Source organism: Thunnus thynnus, chromosome 19, assembly GCF_963924715.1.
Source record: "Thunnus thynnus chromosome 19, fThuThy2.1, whole genome shotgun sequence".
In the NCBI taxonomy this organism is placed as follows: domain Eukaryota; kingdom Metazoa; phylum Chordata; class Actinopteri; order Scombriformes; family Scombridae; genus Thunnus; species Thunnus thynnus.
In genome coordinates, this window is record NC_089535.1 from 4,596,398 (window position 1) to 4,617,178 (window position 20,781).

Sequence of the window (20,781 nt, forward strand, 5' to 3'; positions counted from 1 at the left end):
CACTTTTGCATTGGCTTCACTTTTCAGACCTGGAGCTACCCGCTTGGATATCACACCGCAGCTCCCTCTGGAGACACAAAAGGCTTTATACAACTTTTTACACAGACAAGACCTGGACACACACGCTGAGGTGGACAATCGGTTCCCCTTTAACTGGTTCATACTAACAGTGAGATTTTTTGGGCAGGAGTATTTTGGCATCACAATTTATACAGCTCAGTCGTTGTGAGGGAAATCCTCTCATTCCAACAGCTGCTTCGGGGTCTTTACAGTATGTAGTTTACTGTCCAGATGAAAATCCCCTGTTGCACCTGATAATATAACATCACTTATAATGAGATGTTTGTCTCTCCCTTCACCTACTCTGATTTTAGTGACCACTTTGCTTTAGAAAGACTTCACTTCATGTCAAACTATTCTTCTTTATTTCTGTCACAGCACATCACAGTTGGCAGCTGTATTAATATTTTATACCTTAATACAACTACTGACGCTGCTAAATTTGTTATGTTTTCATTTGCTGACTAAAGGACTTAAAGCTCCGTGCTGTGAAATTCTTTTTACTCTTGGGTAACATTAATGTGTGAATAAAAGAGGCCTTAAGTATCGATATGGGGGCATCAATTATGCTAATAGTTAAATGTCATGAATATGCACCTTTTCATGACTAAGTGACATTCATCAAGTTGAAACGAGACATTTATGTGTGCAGCTAAGAAGCTGAATCTGACCTGAAACACTTGTACGAACAAACCTCGCAGAAAAGAAGTAAGAGAGGTTCAGGAGAAGAATACTAACTTGGTAGAAAACAGGACAGAGTGTGAAAGTGTTGCAGCGTTTTTTTAGTGTTTTCTGTTGATTTGAATGACTTTGTATATGTGTGTGAATGTGTTTGTACGTGCTGTCTCACCCAGTGTTGGTGTACTTAGAGCCATGACGCCGTAGTAGGAGAACGGGCCCGTTTCAAACTTCATGTTTTCGTTTCCGGCTTCCACCTCCACTCGGCCCTGAAACACAAACAAACACACACACACACAGAGGACATTTTGTCTAATAAACCCATTATCTCACAGAAGCCAGGTGTTCATCCAAATGTAATGCAAATTTCTAGAAAATGTGCAACATAAAATTCGAAAAAAGCACATTTCCATCCACTACTGTTATGTGAATATTCAGCGTTGGTTCATCCAGATAAACAGTTGGTGCCATTAAACCGTTGCAGAAGAAGAGGACACAATGAGATTTCATCATTAAAAGAGCAGCAGTCAAAACGATGGAAAACCATGAGGAAAACATGATGAAAATATAACATTTCTGTTTGTTTCATGTATTCCTTTGAGGAACGTTACAGTCTCCTCGTTGCTCCACACACATCTGATGTTTAAGTCTCTTCAGAGGACGTTAAGGTCACACATACATCATGATTAATTCGCTCAGTGTGTTTCCGTAACATTTTGTGGCATTTTACTTTCATCAACACACCAATTTTTCCATCTCAGCAAAGAGTAAATACATGCTGACCATATTTTTTTTTCCCCCGAATGTTTGGCATTTGCACTCAGGGTTTTTTTTTTAATGCACAAATTGAAAATGCAAATAAAAACAGGTGGATTGAACCACACCTGCTGTACATTATAACTGTGTTTGACTCAGTCAGGTGCAAAATCCGGGAGTCGTCTCCTGTGACAGTAACAGAAACACTTTGACGTCCTATAAATATTACATTCTGTCACAGGTGCACCAGTCCAGCGTCCAGTGTCTCTTTACCTCAAACACACACGCACACACACCCGACCTGACAAACATAGCATCCAGTATCTCTGTAGCTCCCTTAGATCTCCGCAACCAGGACACCCCACAAGGTCTATGACACACACACACACACACACACACACACACACACACACACACACACACACACACACACACACACACAGGTTGTTTGGAGGTGGAACAGGAGCAGCTGAGCTCCGGTTGCATGCTGAGTGTCTGCAGTCACTTTATCCACACCTCAGGTGTCAACAACAAAGCCTCCGTGAACAAACACACACTTTCAAACACGGCTCGACACAAACAGCCACCAAATTACAACATTTACACGCAGAACAAACAAGCTTCAAACCGACGGCGCCTCATCTTCTTGTGACAAAATGACAAATCAAAACATCCGCTCAAAAACTTCTGAACATGTTTGAACACTGCTAAAAAATAATAACATGAGTCACGACATAATTATTAATTGTTAAAAATTGTCACAGTTTATTATAATAAAGCACAAGAAGGACTTCCTGCATCAGAAAATTCAGTCCATTTAAGAGCTGCGCTTTGTCAAATTAGGTCAAAACCTTGTATTATGGCTGTAAAGTGTATGAAATGCTTTTAATTTGACAGATACAGGAAGTGGTGACACGTGGCAACCCCTGGCCGAGTCGACCAATCAAAACGCAACATTGGTCGGCCTTCGACCTGTAGTTTCATCACTCAGTCAGTGACTCTGTCCGCTGTGATAACAGAAGCACTGATTCTTCTGGAAATATCTGTTAACTTCTGACACTTTCCTGCCAGGAAACCGGCTAAAAGGAGAGAAACAAGGATTTAACGGAACTAACTGACCCACAGGACTGAAAAACGTAACTCAGTCTCCCTGCTGGTTGTTCCAACACATTCAAAATCACCGTTACCACTTTTTCTGCTAGCTTTTTCGTTAACAAGCGGCCCTGCAACCCCAAAAAATATATATTTAAATAATAGAATTAATATCATAAACGCACAACAACTAGTCGATTCGCTTGAACTAACGATTACTAGTCGACTAGGAAAATCTTTGGTGGGGGGGCAGCCTTAATCTTCACTATCGATTAATCTGTCAATAATTTTGGAGTCTTCGGCTCCAACTGACGCTGACTCAAGTGACATCACTTGAGGCAATTTATCAGATTCTACACAGCTCCCTCTGCAGACAGGAGGACTCCCCAACACCTGGAACCTCTTGGCTTTGTTCTGCGTTGTAGATTTCTCAAAGAACTTGAGGTTGTGATATGTAGCACAACAAGTTAGCAAAGCTGTAAACAGAGCTCCTGCACGTGCTCAGTGGCGTCTGTCTTACACAGAACTACTCTCCAGAGACTGAAAACATGATCGCTGTTATTAGTCTTTGGAGCCGTTTCTAAACAAACTAACATGACCAAACTCTTTATAATGAAGGAACATGTCACCCAGTGCAGCGGTGTGGCTCACTGACATGTTTTTAATAGTTTCTGGACAACAACGGAGGTCTATGGCTTTGATACACAGACTAGAGATGTGCAGAGGGCCCAGTATTTGTATTTGTTGAGGCAGCAAAATTATTTGTATTTGTATTTGAATAAAAGTGAAAAGAGGCCTAAAAATCCTGTTTTTGTTTTTATTACGCTTATAATTTTAGAAAATTAAAGATGAAAATTAAAGTGATGTCCAAATTAAGAAATATGCGTCATGTAGCAGGTGGATGTGACTCCCCTCACTGAGACCTGCTGATAGACGTCACAGCGGAGCAGAGGAGAGACACTGAGATAGCGACTATAACTGACCTGCTCGCTGGTATGTTTTGTTTTTTTCTTCCCAAAAACAAATAATTTTAAAAATATTTGTATGAAACAAATATTCGTAAAAAAAACCAAAAAAACCAAAAAAAAACACTCTTTGTGCTTTGCCAAATAAGGTATTTGTATTCGGGCACACCCCTAACACATGCAATGCTTGTTAGTAGATCAGTTCATTGTTGGTTTGGATCCAAACATGAGATTTGTTGACAATAAGAAAAACACAGAATATCACCTGCCTTATCCTTTAAGGAATTAATCATTAAATGTAAAAAATGTCAAAACAATTATGCGAAAATGCCCCTCACAGTTTCTCACAATCTCAGGTGACGTCTTCAAATGTATTAAATGTATAAATGTTTTGACCAACAGTCAAAAATATTCAGTTAACAAAGATGTAAAACAGAGAAAAGCAGCAAATCATCATTTTTTTTGCTGAAACAGTTAATCGACTATCAAAATAGTTGCTGATAAACTTTCTGTCGATCCACTGATTAATTAATAATTTCATCTCTCGTGTGTCGATCGTCTCCGTCGCTCACTTCTTCCCTCTCTTCCTGCTGCAGAGGAGGGATTTACTGGCAGAATGAAACTAAACTCCTCTCCGCTGTTTATTTCACACTCCATATGCTCCGCTGTGTCGTCTCTCTCGCTGTCTCTTCTCATCTGCTTTTCTACTTTGCCACCCTCTTTAACCCCTCAATCCCCTTTCCCCTCGATCTGTCCCTCTCTCTTACATAAGAGGATCTATTAGTGAAGGTCGTGCAGAGCGAGGAGCCCCTCTGACACACCCGTGATCATCAGAGCGAAACAGAGACAACAACAACTGTTTGTGTGTCTGCATGAATATATTTATATCGTAATGGATGATTATTAACAGCTATATTGAGCGACACATTTGATTTATTCCTCCAAAACTTACTAAGAACGTTTTGTTTTGCAGCTTTTCGGCATTTAGTGCTGAATATTAGAGACGGACACACTAATATTCAGAGATATGTGCAGATACAAAAATGTGTTGTTATTCAAATTTAAAGTGTAATTAGAGCTAAAACAATTACACTAGTTGATTAAGTGAGAAGACAATCGACAGATGATTAATCTACAACTATTTTGATGATTCATTTATCGTTTAAGTCATTTTTCAAGTAACAATACCAAACGTTTTCTGCTTCCAGCGTCTCTAATGTGATAATTCGCCACTTTTCTTTGTCCTTTGTGATATTGAAACTGAATATTTTAGAGTTTTGGACTGTTAGTCAGACAAAATAAGACATTTGAAGTTTGGTTTATGGAGAGTAGAACTGCCACTTTTCACTATTTCAACAATTTGTTGACCAAATATATAGTATATCAAGTAAAACTACAAAACAGTTTCTGTTTCCAGCTTCTCAAATGTGCTTTTGTCTGTTTTACATCATTGTAAATTGAATATTTTGGAGTTTTAGACTGTTGGTCAAACAAAACAAGACATTTGAAGACGTCTGGGAGTCTGGAAACTAATTTTTCCTATTTAAAATAATCCCAAAATAACTGACAGATTCATAGACAATGAAATGTAGGGCCGTAGGTAATGATGATTATTTTCATAATAGATTAAACTGCCAATTATTTTCTTGTTTAATCAGATAATCGTTTTGCCTATAAAATGTCAGAAAATAATGAAATTTCCTGTTTTAATCTCTCTTACAGCCCATGTTGACATCTTCAAATGTTATGTTTTATCTGATCAACAGTCAAAAATCTAAATATCTTCAGTTTAATATTGTTAATGACACAGAAAAGCTTCAAATCATCACATCTGAGAAGTTGTAACCAGCTAATTTTGGGCATTTTTGCGTAAAAATGATTAAAATGATTAAATTGTTGCAGCTCTGATGAAATAATATGAAAATAATCACTAGCAGCCATATTTGTTGAAAATCTAAACCCTGACTAATACTTCCATCAAAACAAGTAGTTTAACCAATAAAATGTCCCTATTTTATTAATATTGGCCAGTAACAGATCTATGAAACATTATCAGTATAGAAACTGTCAACTCAGCAGGGTTCCTCTGAAATAACACAAACAAAAACACCCACGTAATTACCTTAAGTCAGGTGTGTCTTAAAAGGTCAACGTGTTTAGAAGCTGCATCTGTGTTAATACCCTCACCAGACCGACGCTGTGACCCGACATAAACCTGCTTTTGTCACCAAATTAAAAAACGGGGTCAACCTGCGTTATCTAATCTGACTTCATTATGAGCCTTAAACCAGCAGGTGAGACGAGACCGACGCTGTTCAGCTGCCATAACGGACACACCAAACAGTATTTTTACTATTAATTACTATGTATTTTATGTATTTTTACTATCAACATCACTGCTGTTTATTTATTTATTTACCTTTTTTTCATGTGACATAACATTTGGTGACACATTACAGTTACTAACAGGATATCCACATTTTCCTGTTTTCAAACTGAATGTGTTTTATATGTGTTGATACAAGTTGAAACTGTTTTCTATGTCGTGTATAATTGTACTCTGTCATATACTGTCTGTAATGCTTTTGTATATTGTGTGTTTATCTGTTTTTGTGTTTTCTACTTGTTGAAAAGACATTAAAACAAGACCTAAAGTTCATTCTTGGCTTTGGAAATTGTATTTTGACAAATTAATTTGAACTCAAGGTCCACTTACTTGCTTTTTCCAGTCAGTTTTCCAGTGATTTTAGCCACTGTGCTCGTAAAAATATTAGATACTGATATTATCTGTGAAAAATCGGATTGTTGCACCTCTAAAGCAACATCTGTAAAAACAGTTTAAAAAACAGAGTGTCTCTGGTCATCTGTGTGTGTGTGTGTGAATGTGTACCTGCAGAATGAGTATGAAGTAGTCCACAGGTTTGCCTCTCTGGTACAGGAAGTGCTGCGGCGAGCGTTTGTCATTTTCGTTGAACTTAACTTCATGGATGACGTCTGGGTGTCTGAGGATCCTCAGTAAAACCTTCTCTGTGATCTGGAACGGGCTGAACAGACTCACCTCTGGGAGAAGATGGAACAAAACAAAGATATTGATAAAGAATATTAGTTTTGTGTTTTATAAAGAAGATTTTTTTTACTTCTTAAGCAGCGATTTCTGTAGCTGCTAAATGCTAACTGTGTCTGTTTGGTGCTGAGCAGGTCGTGTACGGTGGCTTTTTAGAGCTTTTTCTCTGAAAACAGCTGCCTGCTGCCAGAATCCTGTTTCTGGATTTCAGCTCTGTGTTTAACACCATCCGACCAGAGCTCCTCCACCATAAGCTGTCCCAGCTGGGCGTGCCTGACCCAATCTGTCACTGGATATTCAGCTTTCTGACAGACGGGACTCAGTGTGTGAGGAGGGGTAAGAACTCCTCCAGAACCCTGAACCATCAGCACCAGAGCCCTGCAGGGTTGTGTGCTCTCCCCCCTACTATTCACCCTTTATACTAGGGATGTGCAGAGATCCCAGTATTTGTATTTGTATTCGAATAAAAGTGGAAAGAGGCTTAAAAATCCTGTTTTTGTTTTTATGACACTTTTAATTTTAGAAAATTAAAGTTACAATAAGTGTTCATGAATAAACTACCTTATGAAGGAGGTCCCCACATCGGGTCTTGAACTGGAGTCTCCCAGATCATAAACGACTGCGCTGACTACTGAACTAAAACTTTACTCATCACCTCATGCAGACAGACCTCTACCTATTTATACACCCATAACACAGAGACAGCACACCATATAACATGTAGGGAGGAACTTCAAAGGTGATTCTTGCTTTGCACTTTTCATTTATTGCCTATTTTTTACAACCTAACTTTGTGGAAAGGAGAAGGGGAACAACAGGTTATGGAGAATCCGTTGGGAGCACTTTGCTTGTGTCAGTAGTTCAGCTTTATCTCTGGGGAACACCCCCCACAAATAATTTTTAAAATATTTGTATGAAACAAATATTCATATAAACCCACTATTTGTGCTTTGCCGAATAATGTATTTGTATTCGGGCAAACCCCTACTTTATACTAACACTGCACGACGGACGTCTCCATCAAAACTTCTCAAATTAGCTGACGACACGACGCTGATCAGCCAAATCCATAACGGTGACGAGTCGGCCAACAGGCAGGAAGTACAGCGGCTGGTGTCCTGGTGCAGAGCCAACAACCTGCAGCTCAACACCATCAAAACTGTTGACATGGTAGTGGACTTTAGAGAGGGCAACACTGTCTTGCCCCCCTTCACATTAAACACTGCAGAGGGCCTAGTATTTGTATTTGTATCTGTATTTGTTGAGGCAGCAAAATTATTTGTATTTGTATTTGAATAAAAGTGGAAAGAGGCTTAAAAATTCTGTTTTTGTATTTATTTTAATTTTAGAAACTAGTGTTACAATAAGTGCTCATGAATAAACTACCTTTAGAAGGAGGTCCCTGCACCGGGTCTTGAACTGGAGTCTCCCGGATCAGGTGGAGAACAACAGGTGATGGAGTCCCTTGAGATTTACCCCTGATAGATGTAACTGACTGAGATAACGATGTAACCGACCTCCAAACTGGTATTTGACGATTTTTTTTTTCCTTCCCAAAAACAAATAATTTTAAAAATATTTGTATGAAACAAATATTCGTATAAAACCCACTATTTGTGCTTTGCCGAATAATGTATTTGTATTCGGGCACATCCCTACTAAACACAGCAATTCATTCAGTTCAATCATTTAGATTCTTGGCACCACCATCAGCCAGGACATTAAATGGGAGAATCATACACTTTCCATCTGTAAAAACACTCAACAGAAGCTTTTCTTTCTGAGGCAACTCAATCTGCCACATAATGCTGGTGCAGTTTTACACCACCATCATCCAGTCCATCCTGACCTCCATACTGGTCTGGTTCCCCTCAGCCACCCAGAGAGAGAGAGAGACAGGCTGCAGCACATCGCCTGCCCTCCCTCCATGACATCCACACCTCCAGGGCCAGGAAACCAAACAGGCATCCTGGCTGACCCCTCACACCCCGGCCACCACATATTCAGGCCCCTCTCCTCTGGGAAGAGACACCAGACACAAGGACACTTTTTCCCCTGTGCCATAAAACTCATTAACTGCTAAACCCAACTCCCCCTCAGCCTACAGACCTGCTGCTATCCTGCACCTGCCACTTTAAACCCCCCCATCCCCCCACCCTGCATAACAGTGTCAGTGTTTTATGTTATTAATAGATTTTATTTATTTGTTAGATTTTCTACTGAATATAAACGTCTTTGCGTGTCTTGAAAGCAAATTCCTTGTATTTCTATACAAATAAATAATTCTTGAATCCTTGAATCCTGCTGCAGCCAAAAACATCGCTATGAGACGCTGAGAGTGAACCGAAACAGTAAAGTTGCAGCCGGACAAATAAACAATGAGCTGAAACTCTCTATAAAGCTCCGTAAAGCCGAGAGAAGCTGCAGAGTCTCTGATAATTCTCTGTAGGTTCATCACTACGACCAACACACTGACAGATCAGACACTGTTATTATAAAGAATAGTGAGTACAGACTCTTTAAATAATTGTTGCTCTGTTTAAACATTTCAAATATCATTACATCTGTTGTACATTACAAGCTGTGTTCAGACAGAAGGCAAAGCTCATTTTTCGTGTGGAATGATTACGTACAAAGTCAATGCAAAGATGCGAGTAGGTGAGAATTCGCCCCAGGTGACGTGAATAGATGCAATTACGCATCTAAATTAGCTGATAATGTTTCAACTTGAGCGAAAAATTTGCGCTTATCACGGAGCTTTATGAATGTACTTCTTGATCGTACAGAGGTGAGAGGAGAAAAAAGGAGACTGGAGGGAAATAACAGGAAGAACCAGAGTTTCTGGTGAATTCTGAGTCGGTGTGTCCGTTGCTTGCTAGCTTACAGCTAATGTACAATAATGTATTTTGGCTGTTTGGGGAGAATAAACACATATTATCCAGCGGTCAAACTGGTGTGAGTAACGCAAGGTGAATATTTGCTTTCGCAGTCTGTCTGAACACAGTTTAAGAGCCAAATAATGATCTGGAAGGGTGTTTATTACATATATGCAAATAAATCTACTTATTATGTGTAATTAAAAATAAATATTCATAAGAAAATATTCACTAAACTGCACTGAAACTGTATTTATATGATGGTACTTGAGCTCCATCGAAAACTATTTTTCATAATCTTTTTTTTTTAATTTAAATGATGATGATGATGTTTAGTTGATGATTATTTTGGAGTTGAAGTCCTGCACTCTGTATTTTTTGTTAGTATTATTATTTTAATTATTATTTAATGAGACTTAATGGTTCTTAATAGACTGTTTTTTATTCTATTTAACAAAAAAGGAATTTATTTGTGTATTTAAATATAAACTACATACTGTATCCATAAAAAATAACATCAAGAGACTGTTTAGTCTGTTTCACAGCAAGGTCACCATGAATCAGTCCCACAGTGGCCGCTGTTAATCCACTGGAGACTCCGACTGCAGAGAAACCGTCTGCTCAACGACAGTGAAACAAATCTGTGCCGGCTCGCTGGCTGAGAATAGCCGCCGCCACCGCCGCCCACTCAGAGCTCACCTGTGGCCAGGAAACGATGAGCTGCCAGCATGAGCTGAGGAGAGATCTTCACCTTACTGTCGGCGTCGTGCTTGAAGGCGGAGAAGTCGCGTTTGCTTTTATTGGGGTCCACTTTTTTCCTGTTTCTGTTGTCAGCTGCGGAGGAGACGACACAAAGAAAGAAAGAAAGAAAGAACAGCGGAGGGAGAACGGAGAGATGACGGATGAGTTAGAAAAACACACCGAGCCTCATGCAAGAATATTTACACGTTGTCCTCCTAAATCTATTCTGTGAGGTTTGCTCGTACGAGTGTTCAAACTTGGTCTCAGCCTGCTGAACGTCACCTGTTCATGAATGTTCCTGAGATTTCATCATTATATTATTATAACTGACGCCCCTAAAAGTATCTGCGGCTGCTGCTGTCAGAAACCAGCAGACACATTTATCAGCGTCAGTCGTCGTATTAGAGGAGCTGAAACTATTAGAAGATACGAATCCATCAGAGCAGCAGCTGCACTGTCACAGAAATAAAGAGGGAACGCTTTGATGTGAAGTTAGATGCTAAAAAAAAAGTCTTTCTAAAGCAAAACGCTCCATCAGAGATATCAGAGGAGGGAATATTACAGCCTGCAGTAGCTGCAACATGACGTGATACTGAACAGAGAGACACTGAAGCAGCTGTTTCCTGCTGAAATCTAGACGTTGATGCACCAAAATATGCCAAAAAAAACCTCATAAAATCTAAAAAAAACTCTCAGTAAACTGGCAGCCATGATGGTGATGATATGCTGAACAGAATATTAATCAGTTTTATTTAAACTCACTCAGACAGACTTTATAACTGTAGGTCAAACAACTTTTTGCCCTTGTGAAGAAATCTGTTCATGGCTCTGAACCACTCATGAATTATGTTCATACCTCAGATAAAAAGTCTAAATAAAGCCACCGATTCCCTTAAATAACTCATATTGGCCTCTTAAAGAGGACATATCAGGCACATTTCCAGCTCTATATTTATATTCTGGGGCTCTACTGGAATATCTTTGCATCATCATTTCCAGTTAAAAACTCCTTATTTATCTTCTACTGGTCCTTTATGCAGCCCCTCAGTTCAGCCTCTGTCTGAAACAGGCCGTTTTAGCTCCTGTCTCTTTAAGGCCCCGCCTCCTGATGAGCCCACTCTGTTCTGATTGGTCAGCTTCAGGAAGCTTCCTTCGGCTCCGGAGGCTACGTAAACAAACTATAGTTGTAGTAGTGTAGATTTCACTGTTTCTAAAAACAAAGTGTTCAGATCAGGCTGAAGCCCTGACTTTTGACTTGCAGGCAGCATTGCTACATATGTTCACCTCAAGTTTTGGAACTTTTACCATGTTTAGCAACATAACAGTATAAAACTTACAGAAAATCACATATGTCTCCTTTCAGAACAAATCATATGAGAAGTTCTTGCATGAGGCTCGTTGTCGACAGGATATCAGTGTGTTTACATGCGTGTCGCGGCAGCTGACTCACTGTAAAGATCAGATTCATCCAGGATCTCTGATTTGATAATCTCCTCGATGACGTCCTCCAAGGTGACCAATCCCAGCACCTCGTAGAAAGGATCTCCCTCCCCCTCGTCGTTCACTTTCTGGACGATGGCCAGGTGGGATTTACCTGGCGGGGATAGAGAGAAAGAGAGAGAGAAAGAGATCACCTGAAGGTTACAACCAGTCGTGCTGAATCTGTGTATCAACACTATATGATTTTATGACACTCCCTTCGTTCCTGTAAAATAAAAAAAATATCAACTGCCAGGAAAGTAGAGCGGCGTCAAACACAAGAGAGGAGAGGAAGTTGTGAATTTCGCTGCAGCTGCTGCCTCCTAAACTTCCAGCAGCTGGCCTTCAAACAGACTCTAAATGAAAACATCTCTCTTTTTGTTTTTCTATTTTGGAGGCAGCGTATCAGCAGTCGAGCCGCCGCCGTTCGATCTGTCAGAGCTCTCGGTGGATTTAGTCTTTAGACTGCCAGGAGGACAGACTGATGCCTTAATATAGCCCAGAGTGGACTAAGAGCTTTGGAGAGAAGAGCTGGAGGAAACTGCCAAAACGAGATGAAGACAGAGGAGGAGAGGCGGAGAAGAAAGAAAAACAGGAGATTAATCCACTTGTTGGCAACGTTCTCCTCATTAAAAAACGTACACAGTTTTTTGTTTGCATGTGAGCCAGCAAATGTCTGCAACAAATAACTGTAACATGACATAATCACATTCATGAACACTGACGCCTGCCAAAAAAGAGCTGAGTAAAGGCACAGAGTGGAAAGCACAGAGTGAAAGCACAGTACCTGGTGAACAGGACAGAGAACCTGTCACAGTGACTGAGCGTCACACACCAGCAACGTCTATTTTGGGCTTTTCAGTGATGCTGCTGTGTTTGCATGAGTGTACAATGTACTTGTGGCCTTAAAGGACGGGTCCACAGTTTTTTAAATGTGTCTTAAAACAACAGTCAGGAACCTAAATGAACATTAAACATGTTCTTCTTGCTGTAATCATTCCTCCTGTTCATACCGACCATTAGAAGATCCCTTCATAATGCACTTACGATGGAAGTGATGGAGGACAGAATGTACAAAAATGTATTTAAAAGTTTATCTGAAGCTAATATGAAGCTTCAGCATCCAAATGAGTCAAATCAAGTAGATATCTTTCAACATTACAGTCTTTTTAGTCCCAAAGTCCCTCTTTTTGTTACTATACTTCCACCTGCAGCTCAACAGGGAAACACTGTCTGAGGAAACACAAAGAGGGAATTTGATGCTAAAAAGACTGTAAATGTGTCAGATATCCACTTGATATGACTAACTCAGACTGCTGAAGCTGAATAGAAGCTTCACATCTACTTTTAGATGACTGTGTGGACACACTGTGGATTTTGGCCTCCATCACTTCTATTAAAAGCACATTTGAAGGATCTTTTAATATCCAGTATGAACAGGAGGAATGATTACAGTGAGTTCATATGGACACCTGACTGTTGCTTTAACACCACCTGTGCACCTGGCGTCTGAAGTCACAAAATGATTGTTGTCCTGTTGTTTTATAATCTAAATATCTTTGCATAACCGTCACTATAAATCTGTCTAAAATGACAGATTAGATAACATAACCGGTATTAGAGGGAAGTATTTGTATATTTGGGTGGTGTGATATCATATAATGAGATAACAAACATTATTTAAATGACCAAAGTAGCGTAAATATCCCAAATGGACAATAATGAGCCATAAAAATAACAATAAACAAGCACAATGAACAGCCGTGTGCATGTTCCAGCTCCTCCAGTGTGATTATTTGAGTTCATTGATAACGTCCATACTGATTACATCATGTTTCAAATGTTTTATGTGCTATAGTGATACATAATCATCAAAAATATAGTGTAATTGTGATTCACAATGGAAAAAAGTAAATAAACAAATATAAATAATAGAAAAAAGAGAAAGAAGAGAAGATTATTTTACTCTGTTTCTGATTGTAAACTGAATATTTTTGTGTTTTGTGCTGTTGGTCAGACAGTGATACGTCATTCTGGGCTCTGAGAAACTTTTTTTTCCGCATGAACATTTCAACGACAAAGCAACTAATAAATAATTGAAAGATAATCAGCTGATTAACTGGTGATAATGAGATTCATTGCAGCTACAGTTGTGCTAATCAACTTGCACGAGTTTATCAAATAACTCAACACAAACATGAAGAACTCTTTTAAAACAACCCATAAAGATCATTAACATTTAATGAAGTTATTTCCATTAAAACCTTCATATCTGATAAACTGTCATCCAGCTCATGAACTTCCTGTCGTCTGCGTCTGTGGACCAGAACCAGTCAGAAGTCCGGTGCTGAACGGTCTGCTGACACTGAGCCATTATGAGTCATTCTTCATGCCGGCATCAGCCTGTTGAACCGGCGCTGTCACCACCGGACACAGAGCCAGGCCTGCTGGCATTGTTGCAGCCGGTGGCTACTGACATTATGACTCACGTCTCAAACAGCATCATCATCATCATCATCAGCTGCTGTTCTGAGAGCTGAACAGCACTGAGCTGATGTCAACACTGTTACTGTGTTTCCTCTAAACTCTCTCTGTCCCTGCCTGTCTATCCTCCGCTGGGAGGTCAGAGGTCACGGTCAGCGACCCTGCAGCAGCTTCAGATTAGCGGTTTGCTTTGAGGCAACTTCAGCAGAATAAACATTAGCTGGTACACGGCTTCAACCTTCAAGCTGAGGGACGTTTTCCTGTTTAAAGTGGCTGAATGACTGAATCAGCAACTAGTTTGATAATCGTTTAAATCACTTTTCATGCTAAACATGAGGATTTTCTGCTTTTCTCTGTTTTATATCATCATAAACTAAATGTCTTTGAGTTTTCACCTATTTGTCAGATAAAATAAGCAATTTAAAGACGTCAAAAAATTACTATTTCACTATTTTACTTGGTTAGTTGCAGCCACAGACCTGCTAATTAACATTTTGGATCCCAAACATCATTTCAAGATCAAGTTTGTCAAACAAACAATGAAGATTTTGAATCATGAACATGAACATTGCAGGAGCAAGTTGTTTTTCTTCATTATCAAATGACTCATATAGAAATTAACAACAACAAACAAACTAAATTTTTTAAAACTACCAAAGTTTTGAGGAGCTTCATCTTATAAAACACACTTAAAACATTTTATGTCATAGAAACAGCTAAAGAGAGCAGGTTACAGCTAGCTAGTGAGCCACCGTTAGCTGTAACTTGCTTCTCAGCTTCAAATTTCAGAAATTTTCACCGACTACCTCAAATATCTTGTTTTGTCCAACCAGCAGTTCAAAACCCCCCCGAAGACACTCAGCTCACAAAAATATAAAACAGAGAAAAGACTGTTCCAAAGAATGTCTCGAGGTTACCGATTAATGGATTGTTTCAGCTCTATTTGCAGCCCTGCTACAAATGAATAGAATAAAGGAATTAAATATCTTAATTCAATAGCATTCTCACAGCATTCATCATCATCATCATCATCATTATCATAATGAGCTTTAATCCAACGCAGGTATGACGCCGTTATGATCCCGGCGTTGTATTCAAAGTGCCGATATCAGCGCTGAACTTTCCTAATCCTGCACGCCTGAATGTGCAGATTTTCATCCCATCAAAAACACTCCAGCGGATGATTTCAGTGATTAGTTGCTGCTCTCTGACTGAAGATGATCAGCAGTAAAATCCGCCGCCGCCGTGCTGGAGTGTTGACGGGGAATAAAAACCCGCCGCCGGATTATGAAACACTGATGTGGCCAATGAATAAAATGCCACATAATCCAGTGCAATGTTGCAGATGTGTTATGTTCATCTACAAATATTTCAGGGCTTATTATGTGATTTCACAGAAGTCAAACGCTCCTGCATCACCAAATAAAACCCAGCTGTGTCCTGGCTGTGAAGTGAGTGACGTTGAAGCCAGAACTGAAACAACTGGTTCATTAACTGATTTTGATAATTCATTCATTCCTAAAAGGTCATTTTTAAGCAAAAATGGCAAATATTTATTGGGTCCAGCTTCTAAAATGTGAGTATTTCCTGCACTTATATGATAGTAAGACAAGAAGAAGACATCATCATGGACTCTGGGAATTTGTAATCTCTATTTTTTTGCTATTTGCTGACATTTTATAGACCAAACAATTAACGAATTAATTAAATGATAAACTGCAGTTTAGATAATAAAGAAAATAATTGTTAGTAGTGGCGTAAAATCAGACTCTAGACTTCAGTATCTTCATTCTTACCTCGTGTCTAGACAGCAGGAGTGTCAGATGCGTTTTTCACGCACACGTCACAGAAAACAGATACGCAGCTGTCTTTGTTGGCTCTGTGCACACTTGTGTCTCACCGCGGTCTGACGCGTTTATTTACACTTCAAGTCTATTTTCCTCCGTTTTACATGCATCACTACAGTCATGTGTGTTGGGCTCTGAGTACTTCCGACACGCGGGTGACCTACGCTCAACACCGCACCTGAACGCCTCCCGTGTAGACACAGACGGAGCTGCTGCTGCTCTGTTGACGTGCTGCTCAGCTACACTTGCTGTCTAGACATGGCGTTACTCTTCATTATTTCAAATACTGACTTTTGTGTGGATAAAACTGTTTTGCTCATTACAATTTACCCCAAACGGTAATTAGATAAATATAATTTATGAATATAAAAATAAAATGGTTAGGGCTTTAAGGTGGCTCCTTCCTGTTTACCTAAAGAAATATTCGATATTTTGGAAAAACATAGAAATCTTCTGCCATGAACTGCTGTTTTTACACTTCAGTTTTTGTTCAGATTAAACAAACAAGATATGAAATGTTAATTTCCCAGTCCTTGAATTTTATATCTTCATCTATATTTCTTATTTTGGATCATTAGTTGGACAAAACAAGCAAACTGAAGACGTCACCATCGGCTCTGGGTAATTACGAATGACATTTTTCACTATTTTTTTTTTATAGACTAAACAATTAATAGGGAAAATAATTGTATTATCGAGTAATCAATACTGAAAGTAATAATTAATTGCAGCTTTAATTTAATGAAGTAGTATAACAGAAAACACTGTGAAGAGGGCTGCTATAAACTATGAACCACAGTGTTTATGTCAAGTTAGAATCAATGTAATGATTACTTTCATTATTGTTAGTTCCAATCCCAGAAAACTATAAAATCCTCACATTTAAGAAGCCGGAACAAGCAAATATTTGGTATTTTTGCTTAAAAAAATGACTTAAACAACTCTGTCAAGCTAATCATCGCAGCTCTAAATCATTGATAGATGCAGAAACGTTCTAAAATGAGATGACGGAGGGAAAATTTGAAGATGAAGGAAAGAGGAAGAGCTTTTGATAGATTATATAATTGGTGACAGCTCTCATGCTGCAGATCAGGTGTGTCGATGCTACTGAGCACTTTTGTTCTTTTGCACCTTTTTAAGTGTGTTTCATTACAACCTCAACTGAAACGTGGTGTTTGTTGCATCACATTTGTGTTGTTGTTGTTTACTGGTTTTTTGCGTGCGTGCTGAAATGTAGGCTGAAATGATGTTCCACTCGTCAATGTAGCTGCGGATCAATACAGACAGAGGATACTGAGGGAGGGACAGACGGGAAGTGTTTTTGTGTGGCTGCAGGTTCTCATTACAAACAAAACACAACAGCAGCTGATTTCACTGCAGCTTCTCTCAGTGAGGAGGATGAATCAGTAGAATCAGCTGCTCAAGTGTTGTATGATGCAGACTAACGTTTATTTTCATTATCGATTCATCTGTTGATTATTTTCTCAATGAATCAATTGCTTGTTTGGTCTATAAAATGTCAGAAAATGATGAAAAATGTTGATAAATGTTTCCTAAAGTCCAAGATGACGTCCTCAAATGTCTTGTTTTGTCCACAACCCAAAGATATTAAGTTTACTGTTATAGAGCAGTGATTCTAAAAGTGGAGGTCCAGGGCCGCTCAGGGGACCTTTAGGAGGTTCCAAAAAGAAGAATAATTTATTTACACTATATTTCCATCAATATACAGTGTCCGAAATTAACTTTTTGGATCATCTAGCAGCCAAACGAACTGCTAGATGAAAAAAAATCCACCAGCCAAAATAATAAATTCCCTTTTTGTGTCACATACACATTCATTTCAGTACATTTCATTGAGATAATAAGCTATTATGTTGAATACACACTTAAAGAAGAGGCCAGAGTAAAGTGTAGTGACAGTGACAGCAAACATGAGTAATTTCCCCCCGAGCAATCATGCCAGATATTTTATTACACAACTATTTTCGTACCAACGTTTACCCGCCGGCGTGGCCTCCAGAGATTTACTCACCAAACGAAAAATCCACCCACATTTGGCGCTTGGCGGGTGTTAATTTCGGGCTCTGAATAAGTGACACAATGATAGAATGTATGTATGACTATTTTGGTCAAGATGGGTTTCATACATTTTCTATAAGAAAACAGATGGAGGTCTGTGGTCTAATTTGTGTCAGTTTAGGGTCTTTGATGTGAAAAAGATTGAGAACCACACTCATAGAGGACTAAAGAAACCAGAAAATATTCATATTTGAGGAGCTGGAACAGAGAATTTGGATTTTTTTTCTTAAAAAAATGATGAAAATGATTAATCAATTATCAAAATAGTTAGCGATTAATCTAATAGTCAACAACTAATCCATTAATCAACTAATCATTGCAGCTCTAATGCACACACACACACACACACACACACACACATTTATATATCTCAGATCATGGTCACTTTTGGGGACTTTACATAGACTTACATTCATTTCCTGGAGACTTACTCTAACCAGAACCAGAACCACTGACCCACAAATCAGCTTTCTCCCAATTGGAAACACAGCTTTTGTCCCTAATTGGACAAACTGTCCCCAATTAACTGGTCCTCAGTCTGAAATATGTTCCCAAAAGTAGCTTATGACACACACACACACACACACACACACACACACACACCTTTCTTGAACTCCTCCAGCATGGCATCCAGCTTGGTGTCGTGAAACACAAAGTGCACTGGGTGGTTGTAGAACTTGGTGATGGTCTTCAGGGTGGTGCAGTCGTCCGGATCCACAAAGGCCAGGTCCTTGACGTACAGGATGTCCACGATGTTGGACCTCTCGTCATCATACACAGGTATACGTGTGTATCCGCTCTCCATGATCTCAGACATGGTGTTGAAATCCAGCACGGCGTCGGCCTGGATCATGAAGCAGTGTCCTAAAGGTGTCATCACATCCTCTACAGTTTTGGTCCGCAGCTCCAGCGCGCCCTGGATCATGTTCATCTCCTCTTTCACCAGGTCGTTGTAGGGCTCCGTCACCTTCAGCATCTCCACCAGCTTCTCCCTGTTGTACACGGTGCCGATCTCCTGGCCCAGCAGCACGTCCAGCAGCTTGCTGACGGGGAAGGACAGCGGGAAGGTCAGGAACATGAAGAACTTGGTCACCCCGATGGTGTTGGCTCCTACAGCCAGCCCGTGGCGGGAGCACAGCGCCTGGGGGACGATCTCACCAAAGATGACAATCCCAACTGTGGAGGCCACCACGGCGCCCAAACCTGACCCGATCAGGTCATCGAGGAGTATAGTGAGGGTGGTGTTCACCAGGACGTTTCCCAGCAGCAAGGAGCACAGCAGGTAGTTCCCTTTGCTGCGGATGGGCTCGATCTTTCGTGCGTATTTCTTCTCCTTGTCGGTGCCACAGCTCTCCACGATGCGCAGCTCCATAGGGTCCAGCGCCATCAACCCCAAGTTCAACCCGCTGAACATCCCGGAGAGCACCAGCAGGCAGGAGATGAGGATGACCTGCAGCCACATGGGCAGCAGAGACTTCTTCTCCTCCACCACCAGCATCCTGCCATCACTGTCCCCCAGCAGCACCCACCTGCTCCCATCCGGGCTCCGGGTGCACAAGGCATACTCCTTCTGCAGCTCGCTTTTGCGCAGCGGCTTAATGTGGACCGTAAGAAGCCCTGACGTCCCCCGGCTGCTGACGTTCATGAAGGTCCCGACGCTGATGTCCTTCGTGAAATCAGCACAAGTCCTGTCCGACGCGTCCATCATGCCGCTGCCGCTCCTCGCCGCCGCCACCGCCTCCTCTTCCTCCTCCACCTCTTCGTCCGCACCTCCGCCGCCGTCCGTGAGCTCCGTGAAGCGGATTTGCGTCCAGGCGCCCGAGTTGAGCTGCACCCCGTAGAACCGGAGCTGCACGGAGCTCTCCTCAGTCACCTGGAGGACACCGTCGTCAGTGGTGGTTGCCGGCTTGTCGCTCCTTTCTAGCCGCATGCCGAGCACCTGGCTCCCGCCGCGGCCCGCGCCGGACGCCGCTGCCGCCGCCGTCTCTGTCCGGCCGCCGACGGCGCTCCACAAGAAGATAATGACGGTGAGAATGTAACCCTGCTGCCCGCTCCATTCTGTCGCCATGTTTGTTTCACTGCTCGGCGACCTGGGAGCTGACGTCATTTACTCATGTCCGAGCGGCTCCGCCCCCCCGCCCCTCCATCACACACACACCCCCGGTGACACCGCCACAGGTAGAGCCAATAAACAAACACGCACACACATATAGTCCACTCTACTCGTGACAGCTATAACTCTGCTGCAGCACTCACACATGGAGTCTCCAAAATATGCATCCACCCTACGTCACCCTCCTCTCTCTCTCTCTCTCTCTCTCTCTCTCTCTCTCAACCCTCCCCACCACCTCCTCCCACCTCCTCCCACCTCCCTCCTCTGTGGCCTTGTTATTCTCACTGACAGGCTCGGGGCAATGCGGCACACAGCGGGGGGATGCTGCTGCTGCTGCTGCTGCTGCCGCTGCTGCTGCTGTGGACAGCGGTTTCTTATCCAATTGTATCCGGAGCCAGCTGCTGTTATGTAAAGGCACATGGCATCTGTGCACCGCCTCCTCCTCCCTCCTCCTCCTCCTCCTCCATCCTCATCCTGCAGCATCCCGCATCCCTCTGGCACCGAGCCCGGTCCGGGATGCTGATGCAGAGACTTTTTCTCCAAGGAT

The 20,781-nt window shown here is 41.1% G+C and overlaps 1 protein-coding gene across 3 annotated transcripts in view; it reads right to left on the reverse strand.

Moving 5' to 3' along the window:
* The window catches only part of LOC137170372 (metal transporter CNNM4), a 39,247-nt gene extending 18,967 nt beyond the window's left edge, over positions 1–20,280 (reverse strand). For 2 of the 3 annotated variants that reach the window (XR_010924605.1, XM_067573694.1), the window contains exons 1-5: positions 18,725–20,280; positions 11,683–11,826; positions 10,191–10,325; positions 6,442–6,611; positions 911–1,007 (exon numbers count right to left, since the gene is read on the reverse strand). Coding sequence is in view for 2 of the 3 variants with exons in the window: in XM_067573694.1 (XP_067429795.1) it covers positions 911–1,007; positions 6,442–6,611; positions 10,191–10,325; positions 11,683–11,826; positions 18,725–20,228 (2,050 nt within the window). In the remaining variant the exon portion in view is untranslated. The remainder of the gene's footprint in view (positions 1–910; positions 1,008–6,441; positions 6,612–10,190; positions 10,326–11,682; positions 11,827–18,724) is intronic. The other variant, XM_067573695.1, reaches the window with a different exon arrangement.
* Positions 20,281–20,781: the final 501 nt, after the last annotated feature.